At 37.8% G+C, this 17559-nt stretch overlaps 2 protein-coding genes across 1 annotated transcript in view; one reads left to right on the plus strand and one right to left on the minus strand.

The window, feature by feature from the left end:
- Positions 1 to 17559, minus strand: part of LOC309475673 (uncharacterized protein) — a 204200-nt gene that overhangs the window by 143255 nt on the left and 43386 nt on the right.
- Positions 1 to 17559, plus strand: part of LOC309475586 (uncharacterized protein) — a 388909-nt gene that overhangs the window by 125621 nt on the left and 245729 nt on the right. The window contains exons 51-68 of the mRNA XM_082138404.1: positions 81 to 251; positions 415 to 585; positions 3149 to 3322; positions 5409 to 5579; positions 5730 to 5900; positions 6207 to 6380; positions 6542 to 6712; positions 9578 to 9748; positions 10288 to 10488; positions 10572 to 10742; positions 10884 to 11054; positions 11267 to 11440; positions 11604 to 11774; positions 11867 to 12037; positions 12343 to 12516; positions 12680 to 12850; positions 13880 to 14050; positions 14254 to 14427. Of these exons, the coding sequence (XP_081994530.1) occupies positions 81 to 251; positions 415 to 585; positions 3149 to 3322; positions 5409 to 5579; positions 5730 to 5900; positions 6207 to 6380; positions 6542 to 6712; positions 9578 to 9748; positions 10288 to 10488; positions 10572 to 10742; positions 10884 to 11054; positions 11267 to 11440; positions 11604 to 11774; positions 11867 to 12037; positions 12343 to 12516; positions 12680 to 12850; positions 13880 to 14050; positions 14254 to 14427 (3123 nt within the window). The remainder of the gene's footprint in view (positions 1 to 80; positions 252 to 414; positions 586 to 3148; positions 3323 to 5408; positions 5580 to 5729; positions 5901 to 6206; positions 6381 to 6541; positions 6713 to 9577; positions 9749 to 10287; positions 10489 to 10571; positions 10743 to 10883; positions 11055 to 11266; positions 11441 to 11603; positions 11775 to 11866; positions 12038 to 12342; positions 12517 to 12679; positions 12851 to 13879; positions 14051 to 14253; positions 14428 to 17559) is intronic.

The raw sequence follows: 17559 nt of genomic DNA on the forward strand, positions 1-17559 counted from the left end.
AATTGCCAAAAAGTCTTTAAAAAAGCTTGTGGAAAAAAGCCTTATAGCAGGTAATGTTAATGTACTTATTCTCTCTCTAGGTTTTTGGGTCCTGATGCAGATGAAGCCTGTCAGTATGTGAGAGGAATTGTGGGTGAAAACCCGTTACTCATGAGAGAGCTGAATCTGAGTGAACATGAACTAGGAGACACACGAGTGAATCAGATCTCTGCTCTACTGTTGGATAAACACTGTAAACTCAACACACTCCAGTGAGTATGTTTTTATTATTATTATTATTATTATTATTATTATACATTTAAAGTATCTTAAATAACTCAAGTGACCAAAACACAATATTCTTTAGTCATCACTGAATATTGGAATCAAGTACTTTTTGTTTGTAAGTTCTCCTTCTCATGTTCATCATTTTAGGCTGTGTAATTGTGGTCTAACAGAGGAAAGCTGTTCAGCTCTCGCTACAGTCCTGAGATCAAACTCCAGTCTGAAAGAGCTTGACATGAGTAACAATAATCTGCAGGATTCAGGAGTGGGGGAACTACAGAACGGATTAGAAAATACAAACTGCTCACTAGAGAAACTCATGTGAGTTTAATGATCCATTGTTTAAAGGGATAGTTCACTTTGAAATAAATTTTTGGTATGTTTTAGCTTACCTCAAGGGCATCCAAGATGTAGGTGTCTTTTTTTCCGCAGTAGTTTCAATTTTGATATTTTTAGGTCAAACCGTTCTTGTCTGTCAGTCATATAATGCAGGTCTATGGTCACCACCTCAAAGAGCATGCACAGAGTCCAAATTAAAACAATTCCCCGTCGTCTAAATTAAACAATTCCCCATCGTAAGTACACATTGATGGCCTAAGACACGAAACGAGCGGTTTGTGTGAGAAAACGAACAGTATTTATATTGTTTTTACCTCTTATACACAGCCATGTCTAAGTGATCTGATCTGACGTGTACGCAGACTGGTGCATAGATATATACACTAGATGTCGCCTTAAAGACATCCGTTCCAATGAACTGCCGTAGACAAGGCGACATCTAGTGTGTATATATCTATGCACCAGTCTGCGTACACGTCAGATCAGATCACTTGGACATGGCTGTGTATAATTTTTTTTTTTTATTTAACCTTTATTTATCCAGGTAAACTGTTTGAGAACCACTTCTCATTTACAAACATGACCTGGCCAAGAGGCTACAAGAATAAATAGGAACATACTGTACAACTGTACATAGTCTAACACATGATACATAGAACAAGCAATTGAATTAAGAAAGGTAAACAACAAAGAAAAGAGAAAAAGAAAAATAATAAAGTGCTTAAATATGTATGTATAAATATGGTTCATGATTGTCAGCAGGAACAAGAGTCAACTATGTAATTTTGGAGGTTTTGCTTAAAGGTGGAGATTGGGATCAGAGATGTAAGTTTCAGGGTATTTTGTAGTATATTCCAGTCATGTACTGCTGCAAAGCGGAAGGCATTACGTCCAAAGGTAGTAGAAGTAGAGGGGGTACTAAATTTAATCAAATTACTTGATCTTGTGTGATAGGTGTTATGAACGGCATGAAGAAGAGATGACAAATAGAGAGGAGTCTTGCCCAGGATTGTCTTGTATATGAAGAGAAACCAATGATGGAGCCGCCGGGTATAAAGGGAGGGCCAGCCCACCAGTTTATACAGGTCACAGTGATGAGTGTGAAAGGGTGCATTAGTGACAAAACGGATGGCTGAATGATAGATTGTGTCAAGTTTTTTTAGGGCTGTGTTTGGTGCCATTCTGTAGATAATATCGCCATAGTCCAGAATTGGCAGTACTGTCATCTTAACGAGGGTGCATTTGGTAGCGTGAGTAAAGGAAGCTTTATTGCGAAAAAGAAAGGCTAGTCTAGCTTTGACTTTTGTTTGAAGGTTATTGATGTGTGTAATGAATGACAGGGATGAATCCAACCAGATACCTAGATATTTATATTTTTTGACATACTCCAGAGCCATACCGTTCATGCAGGTAATTGTAAGTGGAGTCTCAGTAACCGGTTTTCGGCTAAAAAGGATACATTTTGTCTTACTGGTGTTAATACGGAGGTGGAGATTATCAAAGAACTGCTCTATAGAGGTGAAGCTGAGTTTAAGACTGGAAGCCACAGAATTGGGAGAGGACCCAACTGAGTACAAAATGGTATCATCTGCATAAAGATGAATCCGGGAGGTGCCAGCAGCTCTGGCTATATCATTAATGTAGATAGAAAAAAGGGTTGGGCCCAGGATGGACCCTTGAGGCACAATCTTGACTGATGCGTATAAGAGGTAAAAACGATATAAATACTGTTCGTTTTCTCACACAAACCGCTCGTTTCGTGTCTTAGGCCATCAATGTGTACTTACGATGGGGAATTGTTTAATTTGGACTCTGTGCATGCTCTTTGAGGTGATGACCATAGACCTGCATTATATGACTGACAGACAAGAACGGTTTGACCTAAAAATATCAAAATTGAAACTACTGCGGAAAAAAAGACACCTACATCTTGGATGCCCTTGAGGTAAGCTAAAACATACCAAAAATTTATTTCAAAGTGAACTATCCCTTTAATTTGAGTAATATTGTTCTCTTTTGTTCAAATTTAAAATAACTGTAGAACTGTGCACTAAGGAAAATGAAAAGAAATTATTCCGTTCAATTCACATATATTTGTATAGCGCTTTTCACAATACACATCATTTCAAAGCAGCTTTACAGAAAGTGCATGAGTCCATATTACAATTTAGAGTGTTCCAATATCGGAGCTTACTGTCTAAGTATTTCAGAAATGTACATATACAAAGTCACAGTTATCTCTATGTTCACCCGCTGTAAAAGCAGAAAAATATTACTTTATAAAACTGGTATAAAGAAGAAATCGAGGATTAAGAATCAAATTGTCAGCGCTCCAAACTCAAACCGTGCGGCAGCAACAACACAAAGTGACGTAATGAAACTGGGTGACGTAACGAAACCCGCCTGTCACCAGACCAGAACTTCTCTGACCAGAAGAGAGAGTAAACACCAGAAGAGAGAATAAATTATGTGAATTTGAGGTTTTATACAATGTTCACTAATATTACTTTTATGATAGATTTACTTCAAAACCTATTTTCTGTAGACTTTCGAACTGCAGTATCACAGAAGAAGGTTATAAAGCTCTGGCTTCAGCTCTGAGATCAAACCCTTCACACCTGATAGAGCTGGATCTCACTGGAAATGATCCTGGACAATCAGGAGTGAAGGAGCTCAATGATTTACTACAGGATCAGAACTATCAACTGAAGACACTGAGGTGAGTGTTTTTAAAGTAAACAATGTTCAGTAGTCTTAAGCCCGTTTTAGATGAAATAAAAATGAACTGTCAAAAAAAATACTGTTATAAAAGTCAAGTCAAGTCAAGTCAAGTCATCTTCATTTATATTGCGCTTTTAACAATGTAGATTCTTCCAAAGCGGCTTTACAGAGATACAAGGATAGTTTAAAGTAACAGAGATTGTTTTGGCTTTATAGCAGTTCTTGAATAAAGTTCTTTTCCAGCTAAAGTTAATTTGATTGATTCACTTCCGTCACAATGATCGTTAGTTATTAATTTAGGGGCTGCTAACACGACACGGTTTTAACAGGAAACTCTACTCAGACTTTAAACGCGAAACCTGTGAGAACGCTGATGGCGTGCACATGCGTATTACGAGTTCAGTCTATTGGTATACGCGTTTGAATATATGTGCACAGGTTTGTAATTCCCTACAAACCAAGCCTTAAAAAACGACTTGTCTGGCCTTAACATTTTTGATATAGAATTGTATCACTTCGGGGTAGATACGCGAACCGAATTTTCCCGACAACGCTTTATCTGTATAGTGGTAAAGGGATCCTCCATAAGGAGAAACTAGTTGGCACTTTAGCACCCCGCTATGACATCGGGTCCAGGCGCAGGTCCTTCATCAGATCTGGATACAGCCTGGATCCGGCAGGCTGCGGGAAAACCTTTGGATAAACAAAAACACTAAAATTAGCATAGATGCCATTCTTCTTATGATGTAACGAGTGCATCAGGATTTATGGGAAGTGTTCCCGGTTCCAGCTGACCTGATCTATGCAGCCTAACATTGAATTATAGAAGTCTATAATGTGTTATGTATATGCTAGGTCAAAAATATGTGTTTTTAGTCTAGCTTTGAACTGACAGAGTGTGAGCGCATCCCGGACAATGGTAGGAAGACTGTTCCAAAGTTTTGGTGCTAAATAGGAAAAGGATCTACCGCCAGCAGCCGATTTTGATATTCTTGGTATTATCAACTGGCCGGAATTTTGAGATCGCAGTAGACGTGAATGACTATAATGCGTCAAGAGCTCGCTCAAGTACTGCGGAGCTAAACCATTTAGTGCTTTGTAAGTAATCAGCAATATTTTAAAATGTATACGATGTTTAATAGGGAGCCAATGCAGTGTTGACAGAACAGGGCTAATATGGTCATACTTCCTGGTTCTGGTAAGAACTCGAGCTGCTGCGTTTTGGACCAGCTGTAGTTTGTTTATTAAGCGTGCAGGCCAACCACCCAGTAGAGCATTACAATAATCTAGCCTTGAGGTCATGAATGCATGAACTAATTGTTCCGCATTTGTCTATGAGAGCATATGGTGTAATTTAGATATCATTTTAAGATGGAAAAATGCAGTTTTACAGATACTAGACACGTGACTTTCAAATGAAAGATTGGTATCAAAGAGCACACCCAGGTTCCTAACCGACGACGAAGACTTATCAGAGCAGCCATCAAGTGTTAGACAGTATTCTAGGTTATTACGTGAGGAAGTTTTTTGTCCAATAATTAGAATCTCTGTTGTTTCAGAATTTAGTAGTAGGAAATTACTAGTCACCCAATTTTTTATATCAGCTATGCATTCTGTTAATTTTGTGAATTGGTAGTTTTCGTTAGGTTGTGAAGAAATATAGAGCTTAGTATCATCGGCATAACAGCGAAAGCTAATTCCATGCTTATGCAATTCCACTAATGCCAACATCATTTTCAAATCTATTTAAAAGAATGTTGTGGTCAATAGTGTCAAATGCAGCACTAAGATCAAGTAACACCAATAGAGAGATACAACCACGATCGGATGATAAGAGCAAATCATTTGTGACTCTAATGAGAGCTGTCTCGGTACTATGGTACGGTCTAAATCTTGACTGAAAATCCTCGCAGATATCATTTCTTTCTAAAAAGGAACATAGTTGTGAAGATACTGCCTTTTCTAGTATCTTTGACAGAAAGGGTAGATTCGAGATCGGCCTGTAATTAAGATAAAAAATTATTAAAAGCCGTTTCACAAGCTTGTGAAAATAAAATATATCAATGCATTTCTACTGTCTCCAGGGTTTTGGGTCCTGCTGCTGATGAAGCCTGTCAGTATGTTAGAGAAATTGTTAGTAAAAACCCGTTACTCCTGAGAGAGCTGAATCTGAGTGAACGTGAACTAGGAGACACAGGAGTGAATCAGATCGCTGCTTTTCTGCAGGATAAACACTGTCAACTCAGCATACTGATGTGAGTATTTTTAGTTTTGTTTTCATTAAACATTTAAATATCTTAAATATCTTAAATAAATTAGATGACCCAGATCAGTTCTCAGGAATCACCTAATAGTGGCATCAAGTATTTTGTGTTTGTAAATTCTCCTCCTGTTGTTCATTTTAGGCTGCGTAATTGTGGTCTAACAGAGGAAAGCTGTTCAGCTCTCGCTACAGTCCTGAGATCAAACTCCAGTCTGAAAGAGCTTGACATGAGTAACAATAATCTGCAGGATTCAGGAGTGAAGAAACTCCAGATCGCATTAGAAAGTACAAACTGCACACTGGAGAAACTCAGGTGAGTTCAATGAACCATTGTTTGATTTTAATAATATTTTTTCTCTTTTGTTCAAAGTTAGAATAGTAATAATAGACTGTAGTAAACAAAACAAAAAAATGAAAATACATATTTCTGACAACACCCCGTCACCACCACCCCTCTGACCAGAAGAGAAACAATTGTTTGATTTTAATACCATAAAATCCTCTTTTCTTAACGTTATAAATATTAAAATGCATTTGACATCTTTACAATTTAAAACCAATTTTAATTTATATTAATTTGATCATTTTTTAAATATTTTTTTAAATGTCCTTTTTCTAGACTTTCAGACTGCAGTATCACAGAAGAAGGTTATAAAGCTCTGGCTTCAGCTCTGAGATCAAACCCTTCACACCTGATAGAGCTGGATCTCACAGGAAATGATCCTGGACAATCAGGAGTAAAGGAGCTCAATGATTTACTGCAGGGTCCAAACTGTCAACTGAAGACACTGAGGTGAGTGTTTTTTTAAAATATTGCTTGATTGTCTTAAACATATTTTAGCTGAAACTGTCAAATATGTTTATAAAAGTTTTGCGCTTATTAACAGCCCTTTCACAAGTTTGTGGAAATAAAATGTATGGCATGTAATGTCAATGTATTTCCTCTTTCAACAGGTTTTTGGGTCCTGATGCAGATGAAGCCTGTCAGTATGTGAGAGGAATTGTGGGTACAAACCCGTTACTTCTGAGAGAGCTGAATCTGAGTGAACATGAACTAGGAAACACACGAGTGAATCAGATCGCTGCTCTACTGTTGGATAAACACTGTAAACTCAAAAAACTCCAGTGAGTATTTTGTTCATTATCATTATTATTATACATAGACACCACAGTCAAACCAGTAAACAAATATAAAAAGAAATAACAATGACAGTGTGGCGAGCATGATGAGGGTTGGAGAGAGCGGCACGAGGCCGGTGGCGTGATTACTGATGACGAGCAACACCTGCGTGACGCACCGGTCTCGTATCTCTCACGGAGGAGCGGAGACATAAAGGGGGAGCGACGACAGTAGAGGTACGAGACCGGTGCGTCTCACAATTGTCGCTCATCAGTAATCACGCCACCAGCCTCATGCCGCTCTCTCCAACCCTCGTCGTGCTCGCCACACTGTCATTGTTATTTATTTTTATATATGTTTACTGGTGTGCTTGATCATTATACAATCTGATCGCTGTAGGTACAACTGATTTATTGTACCTTTCTGTTCTAATTCTCTGTTGTAAAATTCTACCAGTTGAACTATTACTTCTCATAAATTTATGATGGAGAGGGTGAGTGGGGTCATTGAGGATTTGGTCAGTCTTTTTTAAGATAAGAGGCTTGTTCGACTTGAACCGGCACTGCACAGACTGATCAGTGAATGACATCAAAGTACCGCGAGAGCGAATAGAAAGTAGACGGCTCCTTATGCTTTTGAATTGCTCTCGCGGAACTTTGTTGTCATAAACCGATCGGTCTGTGCAGCGCCGGTTCAAGTCGAACAAGCCTAATATCATTGTACATCTGAGCTGCCGACACCTGGTCAAGTCCGATGATCTTACTGGCCATCTTGATCATGCACTGCAGTCTCTTTTGGTCCTTAACCCTCTGGAGTCTGAGCGGTTTTTTGGGCCCTGGGGGTGTTCTGACATGCTCTGACATTTGTGCTTTTTTCAGTTGCTTATAAACATATTAATGGCAAAGGTGTAAATTCACTCTATATAGCACAAACAGGACTATAATAATATGTGAGCCACATGTATGTACATGTTTTCATTTTTGAGAGAATAATGTTTATGCGTGGTTATCGAAAAAACTAAAAATTAAAGTTTTTGAAATAAGGCCACAAAACACATAGTAAATATGTGGCAATAAGACTTTTGACTAATGGATGTCCTCGCCTAGAGTTTTTTCTTCAAAATTATGTGAAAATAGTCTTGCTTTATCGTTCACCATACAACACATAAAACCATACATTGATTTAAATTGATGTAAAACAGGTTTTGCTTGGAAAGCCAATATGCGAGGGGGCGTGAACGAGGAGTGGTTTACACCTTAGAACACACCCACTCTGCATAATGATGAGCCATTCACTCAGGTGTGACACTGACTGAGCCACAATGCAAGGACAAAAGATATATTTAGAAGAAGACTTATATTGACCATTTAAGATTTTGCTTACATCTATCTTGTAAATATGTTTTGCTATTTTATTAAAACGGTTACAATTACAACAATAATTACAATTTCAACAATATTTCAAGTGTACTCTTTCTTTGTAAAAAAAAATGATTATAGGCCTACATTTTATCTATGTATTCATTAGTTTGAATATAGCCAACATTGGAACAGCTAACATCTTAGTTGATGACTTTATTTTTGACAAAAATAGTATTTTATATATAGAAATTGCTAAACAAAAGCTTATTTGATGTGGCAGTATATTCTACAGTAAAAACTGTACCCAAATCTAGTCAACAAAATGTTGTCTTTCATATTTCGTCTGACTGTAACGTTGTTTTCATGAAATATTAGGGCATATTGTTAATTTGCAGTTTAATACGTTGCTTATACAAATAGCCTACATTTTATTTCAACATTCAGTCGATTTTTTACTCATCTCAGTATAGCAATACAGTTTGCTAAAACATCATCATTCATTCACACACGCGATTTAAATTTAAACTGTCTTTGCCAGCTGTGGTAAACAGCGCGCATCTCTGCCGTTTATTCATTCATAAACAGAAACCCACGTGAAGAAATTCACGTGAGAAGGAAAAAACTTACTAGTATTCCGCAGCTCGCTCCTCGATATACCCGCACTTCTGAGGGACATTTTCCATTAGTAGCCTATTATTCCTCACAGCGCTGCAAGACGGTGTAAACAAGTAATGATCTAAATAAACTTTTCTCGAGCTGATGGGGGCGTTCACAGGATTGCCTCAACCATTTGCGTTTGAATAGCGCGCGCTCTCCGTGGGCGGAGTCACATTACATCTGAATTAGCTGTAATTAGGTCGACTGGAATCGCTCTCTTTTAATACAGATTTCACAAGATGAGAATATTTGTTTTTTATATAAATTACTTCATTTAAAAGAAGAGAATTCAAGCTTCATGCCTGTGTGTCTGTATGCCTGTTTGACTGAGTATTCGCTCAGTTATTGTTCATTTTCGGACGCGTTTCAGAATGGACTTCACTGGCAGAGAGAAGGCAGAACTTGCTTCGTGTTTATTTTTCTTTATTTGGCAAAAAGCACAACACTTTGTTTTTATTGTGAGTATACACAAAAATAATACACATTTAACAGAATCGATTGATGTATGAAACTCCTATGGAAAATCAAAGTCAACAGAGTATTTATGAGTTTCTTTTACACTAATAAAAAAAAAGCGAGCTGGTATCGCCGGCGATACCGTAGACCTCAGGGGGTTAACATGCATGTTGCCACACACACAGATAAGGCCAAAGGACAGAACACTCTGGAGGAGACTTTTATAAAACATTACAAGAATGTGTCTGTCTAATCTAAAATGATATAGTTTCCATAGTACATCCGCTGGTGCATTTTCTTAGCTTTATTTAGTGCACATTCATAAAAAGTTAGTTCAAGAATCAATTTCTAGTACATTGTATGTATAATTTCTCCCTCTCCTGTTCATCATTTTAGGCTGTGTAATTGTGGTCTAACAGAGGAAAGCTGTTCAGCTCTCGCTACAGTTCTGAGATCAAACTCCAGTCTGAAAGAGCTTGACATGAGCAACAATAATCTGCAGGATTCAGGAGTGGAAGAACTACAGAAAGGATTAGAAAATACAAACTGCACACTGGAGAAACTCATGTGAGTTTAATGAACCATTGTTTAATTTTAGTAATATTCTCTTTTGTTCAAATTTAAAATTATTGTAGTACTGTACGAAAAATAAAAATAAATTACTCTGTTCAATTCACATTTATTTGTATAGCGCTTTTCACAATACACATAATTTCAAAGCAGCTTTACAGAAAGTGCATGAGTCCATATTACAATTTAGAGTGTTCTGATATCGGAGCTTACTGTCTAAGTATTTTAGAAATGACCAATACAAAGTCACAGTTCTCTCTATGTTCACCCGCTGTAAAAGCAGAAAAATATTACTTTATAAAACTGGTATAAAGAAGAAATCAAGGATTAAGAATCAAATTGTCAGCGCTCCAAACTCAAACCGTGCGGCAGCAACAACACAAAGTGACGTAATGAAACTGGGTGACGTAACGAAACCCGCCTGTCACCAGACCAGAACTTCTCTGACCAGAAGAGAGAGTAAACACCAGAAGAGAGAGTGAATTAAGTGAATTTGAGGTTTTATACAGTGTTCACTAATATTACTTTTATGATAGATTTACTTCAAGACATCTTTTCTATAGACTTTCAGACTGCAGTATCACAGAAGAAGGTTATAAAGCTCTGGCTTCAGCTCTGAGATCAAACCCTTCACACCTGATAGAGCTGGATCTCACTGGAAATGATCCTGGACAATCAGGAGTGAAGGAGCTCAGTGATTTACTACAGGATCCAAACTGTCAACTGAAGACACTGAGGTGAGTGTTATTAAAGTAAATAATGTTCAGTAGTCTTAAGCCTGTTTAGATGAAATATATCAATGTATTTACACTGTCTCCAGGGTTTTGGGTCCTGCTGCTGATGAAGCCTGTCAGTATGTTAGAGAAATTGTTAGTAAAAACCTGTTACTCCTGAGAGAGCTGAATCTGAGTGAACGTGAACTAGGAGACACACGAGTGAATCAGATCGCTGCTTTTCTGCAGGATAAACACTGTCAACTCAGCATACTGATGTGAGTATTTTTTGTTTTGTTTTTATTAAACATTTAAATATCTTAAATAAATCAGATGACCCAGATCAGTTCTCAGGAATCACCTAATAGTGGCATCAAGTATTTCGTGTTTGTAAATTCTCCTCCTGTTGTTCATTTTAGGCTGCGTGATTGTGGTCTAACAGAGGAAAGCTGTTCAGCTCTCGCTACAGTTCTGAGATCAAACTCCAGTCTGAAAGAGCTTGACATGAGCAACAATAATCTGCGGGATTCAGGAGTGAAGAAACTCCAGATCGCATTAGAAAATACAAACTGCACACTGGAGAAACTCAGGTGAGTGGTCTTAATAATATTGTTCTCTTGTGTTCAAAGTTCAAATTACTGTAGTAAACTAAAGAAAACGAAAAGACATGATTTTGTCACCAGATCAGACCTTCTCTGACCAGAAGAGAAAATAAAGTGTATTTGAGGTTTTATGAAATGAAACATGGTCACTAATATAAATATTATAAGAGATTTTGTTATTTCAAACCTCTTTTCTGTAGACTTTCAAACTGCAGAATCACAGAAGAAGGTTATAAAGCTCTGGCTTCAGCTCTGAGATCAAACCCTTCACACCTGATAGAGCTGGATCTCACAGGAAATGATCCTGGACAATCAGGAGTGAAGGAGCTCAATGATTTACTACAGGATCAGAACTATCAACTGAAGACACTGAGGTGAGTGTTTTTTTTTTAAATATTGTTCAATTGTCTTAAATCAATTTTAGCTGAAACTATCTAATATGTTTATAAAAGCTTTGCGCTTATTAACAGCCCTTTCACAAGTTTGTGAAAATAAAATGTATGGCAGGTAATGTCAATGCATTTCCTCTTTCTCCAGGTTTTTGGGTCCTGCTGCAGATGAAGCCTGTCAGTATGTGAGAGGAATTGTGGGTAAAAACCCGTTACTCCTGAGAGAGCTGAATCTGAGTGATCGTGAACTAGGAGACACAAACGTGAAGAATCTTGTTCCTTTGCTGCAAGATAAACACTGCAAACTAAACACACTGATGTGAGTATTGTGTTCTTTTATTATTGTATATGTTAGCATCAAGTACTTTTTGTTTGTAAATTAAATTCTCTCTCTCCTGTTCATCATTTTAGGCTGCGTAATTGTGATCTAACAGAGGAAAGCTGTTCAGCTCTCGCTACAGTCCTGAGATCAAACTCCAGTCTGAAAGAGCTTGACATGAGCAACAATAATCTGCAGGATTCAGGAGTGAAGAAACTCCAGGACGGATTAGAAAATACAAACTGCAACCTGGAGAAACTCAGGTGAGTTCAATGAACCATTGTTTGATTTTAATAATATTTTTTCTCTTTTGTTCAAAGTTAGAATAGTAATAATAGACTGTAGTAAACAAAACAAAAAATGAAAATACATATTTCTGTCAACACCCCGTCACCACCACCCCTCTGACCAGAAGAGAAACAATTGTTTGATTTTAATACCATAAAATCCTCTTTTCTTAACGTTATAAATATTAAAATGCATTTGACATCTTTACAATTTAAAACCAATTTTAATTTATAATAATTTGATCATTTTTTAAATATTTTTTTAAATGTCCTTTTTCTAGACTTTCAGACTGCAGTATCACAGAAGAAGGTTATAAAGCTCTGGCTTCAGCTCTGAGATCAAACCCTTCACACCTGATAGAGCTGGATCTCATAGGAAATGATCCTGGACAATCAGGAGTAAAGGAGCTCAATGATTTACTACAGGATCCAAACTGTCAACTGAAGACACTGAGGTGAGTGTTTTTTTTTTTTATATTGCTCGATTGTCTTAAACAAATTTTAGCTGAAACTGTCAAATATGTTTATAAAAGTTTTGCGCTTATTAACAGCCCTTTCACAAGTTTGTGGAAATAAAATGTATGGCAGGTAATGTCAATGTATTTCCTCTTTCTCCAGGTTTTTGGGTCCTGCTGCAGATGAAGCCTGTCAGTATGTTAGAGGAATTGTGGGTAAAAACCCATTACTTCTGAGAGAGCTGAATCTGAGTGAACATGAACTAGGAGACACACGAGTGAATCAGATCGCTGCTCTACTGTTGGATAAACACTGTAAACTCAACAAACTCCAGTGAGTATTTTGTTCATTATCATTATTATTATACATAGACACCACAGTCAAACCAGTAAACAAATATAAAAAGAATGAAATAACAATGACAGTGTGGCGAGCATGATGAGGGTTGGAGAGAGCGGCACGAGGCCGGTGGCGTGATTACTGATGACGAGCAACACCTGCGTGACGCTCCGGTCTCGTATCTCTCACGGAGGAGCGGAGGCATAAAGGGGGAGCGACGACAGTAGAGGTACGAGACCGGTGCGTCTCACAATTGTCGCTCATCAGTAATCACGCCACCAGCCTCATGCCGCTCTCTCCAACCCTCGTTGTGCTCGCCACACTGTCATTGTTATTTATTTTTATATATGTTTACTGGTGTGCTTGATCATTATACAATCTGATCGCTGTAGGTACAACTGATTTATTGTACCTTTCTGTTCTAATTCTCTGTTGTAAAATTCTACCAGTTGAACTATTACTTCTCATAAATTTATGATGGAGAGGGTGAGTGGGGTCATTGAGGATTTGGTCAGTCTTTTTTAAGATAAGAGGCTTGTTCGACTTGAACCGGCGCTGCACAGACTGATCAGTGAATGACATCAAAGTACCGCGAGAGCGAATAGAAAGTAGACGGCTCCTTATGCTTTTGAATTGCTCTCGCGGTACTTTGTTGTCATAAACCGATCGGTCTGTGCAGCGCCGGTTCAAGTCGAACAAGTCGAACAAGCCTAATATCATTGTATTGGTCAAGTCCGATGATCTTACTGGCCATCTTGATCATGCACTGCAGTCTCTTTTGGTCCTTAACATGCATGTTACCACACACACAGATAAGGCCAAAGGACAGAACACTCTGGAGGAGACTTTTATAAAACATTACAAGAATGTGTCTGTCTAATCTAAAATGATATAGTTTCCATAGTACATCCGCTGGTGCATTTTCTTAGCTTTATTTAGTGCATATTCATTAAAAGTTAGTTCAAGAATCAATTTCTAGTACATTGTATGTATAATTTCTCCCTCTCATGTTCATCATTTTAGGCTGTGTAATTGTGGTCTAACAGAGGAAAGCTGTTCAGCTCTCGCTACAGTCCTGAGATCAAACTCCAGTCTGAAAGAGCTTGACATGAGCAACAATAATCTGCAGGATTCAGGAGTGGGGGAACTCCAGAACGCATTAGAAAATACAAACTGCACACTGGAGAGACTCAGGTGAGTTTAATGAACCATTGTTTGGTTTTAATAATATTGTTCACTTTTATTCAAAGTTAAAATGACTGACCAGACCAGACCTTCTATGACCAGAAGAGAAAATAAATAAAGTGTAATTAAAGGTTTTACGATGTAAAACACGTTCACCGATATTAATTTTATAATAGATTTGTTTTTGTTTTTACCAAAAATCTTTGCTGTAGACTTTCATACTGCAGTATCACAGAAGAAGGTTATAAAGCTCTGGCTTCAGCTCTGAGATCAAACCCTTCACACCTGATAGAGCTGGATCTCACAGGAAATGATCCTGGACGATCAGGAGTGAAGGAGCTCGATGATTTACTACAGGATCGAAACTGTCATCTGAAGACACTGAGGTGGGACGTGATGAAATAATACAAATAAATAATATGCAGATCCAGAGCTTTAGCGAGAGCACAAGTTGAATTTGCTCAGCGAGTTACTCTGGTGTCGAATAATGATGCTCATTAAATATGCCCCTCGATCTGAGCTGCACCAATCACATCGGGTTATCTGATATAGGTGGACCAGAGGTGAGCTAAACAGATGACGACAGCGCTGTGACGTCGAAGTCATTAGTAAACATTGCAAGATGGCTATAGATGAATACCAGTTGTTTGAAACTTTGGTCGCTACAATGAACGAGTTAGACTTGGCTTTTTATCTAAAACAGGAACAGAAGACGCCACTCGAATCGTTCCTTTGCAAGAAGGACGTTTTTGCTGTTTTGCCGACTGGATACAGTAAGAGTATAATCTACCACTTAGCTCCGCTGGTAGCTAAACATATTGGGTTTATTGTTGTGATTGGTCGTAGTGTTATCCAGTTGCGTGCAGTGAGATTTTCAAATGCATGCTTGGTGCCGCCCCTCAAGCTGGCCGATTTACATTAGTCGACGCCAGACCATTAATCTTTTAGATTTAGGTCTGGATTTCCAGACTAGGTCAAATATGTACTATTGTGTAAACATTTTATTGACTAAAAATGCGTTAGAAAACTCTCATCTCAAAGACGAGTTCCTGCAGAATCAGTTACATATAGCATGTTGGCTGACTCGATTTCCATCTCTTACAATCACGTAGCATCACAGTGCATTTCCCTGTTGAAGCCCAGCGTCCATTGACTTCAATGGGGCTGCTTTGAACAGTTTTTTTCAGTGCTTCGAAACTAGACGTTCATTGAATAAACGCTGCGATTATGTCCCGCCCACGGACGCTCTGCGTCTCTGATGGTGAATGAGGAGTGGGCTGGCCTGGACTCCGGGCTTTTGCGTGATGATTGGAGGGTCTGTCGAAAGGCTGCATCTCCTTTTGATTTACAGCGATTTCATACAATAAAAAGTCGCTGATGCTGAAGCTATTCGAGCTCAATCCCATCGCGGATTTTGCAAGTGTAGTCGAAAGACAAACTGCTGCAACCTATTTCTTGGTATTTGCTTGTCGAAATTGTTAGCCAATTTTCATAATACATTTCACACAATTATACATTTATACCTTTATTATATTATTATTTTTTATATTTTTTTATATTATTATTAGTAATAATTATAAAATAATTATTAAAATAATAATAAAAATATTATTAGTAATGGTATTATTATATTTTATTGTATTAACAATAATTGCCTACAACATTCTAAAATCTGCCAGTTTAATGTGACATGTAAGCTATATGTATCTTTTCTTTTGCAACGACTATTATTTTTACAGTTATAGACCAGCGCTCAAGCACTGACTAGAATCCAGTGCTGACAAGAATCAGCATTCACGTGCTCAAAAATGTGCTTCGCGCTGACAACAATCCGGTGGTGGCTAGAATCACTCCTTCAAACTATCTGTTCCGACTTTCTCAAAACAACTTAAAGTTTGTCTCGAATTTTTATTTTTTTATACACGCAGCAGAAGAATGGAAAAAGTATTGACTTATATTTTCAAATATTTTTAATAAATCATGTTCCCATTCACTCTGGTGACAAATTTTTAAATTAATTAAACTAAATTATATTTAAAATGTAAAACGTTTACATTTTTAGCTGCTGTTAATTCAATTTTGAATGTCAAACGTGTAAACGTTGCAGTTTTTTGCTGCTCCTGGCTGATTGGCTGCTATTTGCGATAAGCTACAAAATTACCGTTGCCGTTGCATTGTAACCGTTGCATTTCGTTAACACTGATATATAGGCTAATTTCTTCTTCAGATGACTTTATTTGCTTTCTGGGAAACTATGATAATAATATTCACACTGTTCAGTCAAATCAAAGGGTCCTGGATAATGGATAGGGGGCGCTGGCCCAAAAAAGGTTGAGAACCACTGATCTAGTGGAAATAAACATTATAGACAGAAAGCTTTGAGGGAATACTCAAGTAACTCAGCATAATCTTATTAACATTCAGGGGGTAAGTATTTTGTACATGTTAAGCATGTGTAGTTAAAGCACTCTTATAAAACTTTTCAATCAGCTTCAAGTAGTAACACTGTTTTGTGTATGGGTCTTTCTAGGGAGACTGACTTGTGTGAGCACCCTTGCTATCTAGCCTTGCATCACTAACAAGAAGTTTAAGTTGTCTCACCCCCTATCATCAGTTCCTAGGTTGACGTCACCCGCTTTGGCTAGCTTCCACTGATTTAGTGTGCCAAATCATCTTTTAACATAATAATATCATATCATCATATCATAATTTCTCCTGCGGTTATTACACTTAGTTCTCAGCTGCCTTACTCCACCTGATCCAAAACTCATTTGCCAGAAACTGAACTCTCTTCCATCTTTTCTTAAGATAGAGATCCTCCCTTACAAACTCTCCAGTAGGTGGTGCATTGATAGTGGACTTGTTTATGATTTGGAATCAATGGTTCTGGACCCACAAGATCATTGATGTGTTCTGAGGTCAATGGTTGACTATTCACGATCGCCTTTACTTCATACATAAACATTTTAACAGTCCAAAGCAGTCCACACCAGTATAAGAAAGTGGAGGGGTAGCTTCCATCCTTTCTGGTGGCAGATCAGCTGTCCTCTGCTCCTGATTGGATATCCTTAGCTTCCTACACTTAATGCATTTGTAGATAAGAGATGACACTTCACTGCTACATCCCAAAATCCTAATACCATTGGAGCGGATTTCATTGATGGTTATGCCACAACCTTTATGTTGCACCTTTTCACGGAATAGACGACATACATGATGCCCTTTTGGAAGAATGGCCGGATGCTTGACATGAGGGTGAAGCTCTGCCTGTCTCAATTTTCCTCCCATACCATGGTCCTTTATAAATTGTCTTAACTTGTACAGCTTGTTGAACTGATTAGAATTAACTTCCCTTGTCTTAGAGACTTGATTTCATCACTGAACACTTCTTCTTGGAGTGTATGGATTCTTTTTTAAAGGCATTGTGGATTAGTTGGATATTTCTACCAATATTTCTACCAAACCAGCACTTCTTGCACAACGTTTGAGTCTTGCTATGGCTTTCACTGCCCTATTCC

The sequence above is a fragment of the Leuciscus leuciscus genome, assembly GCF_965113295.1.
Source record: "Leuciscus leuciscus genome assembly, chromosome: 15".
NCBI lineage: Eukaryota > Metazoa > Chordata > Actinopteri > Cypriniformes > Leuciscidae > Leuciscus > Leuciscus leuciscus.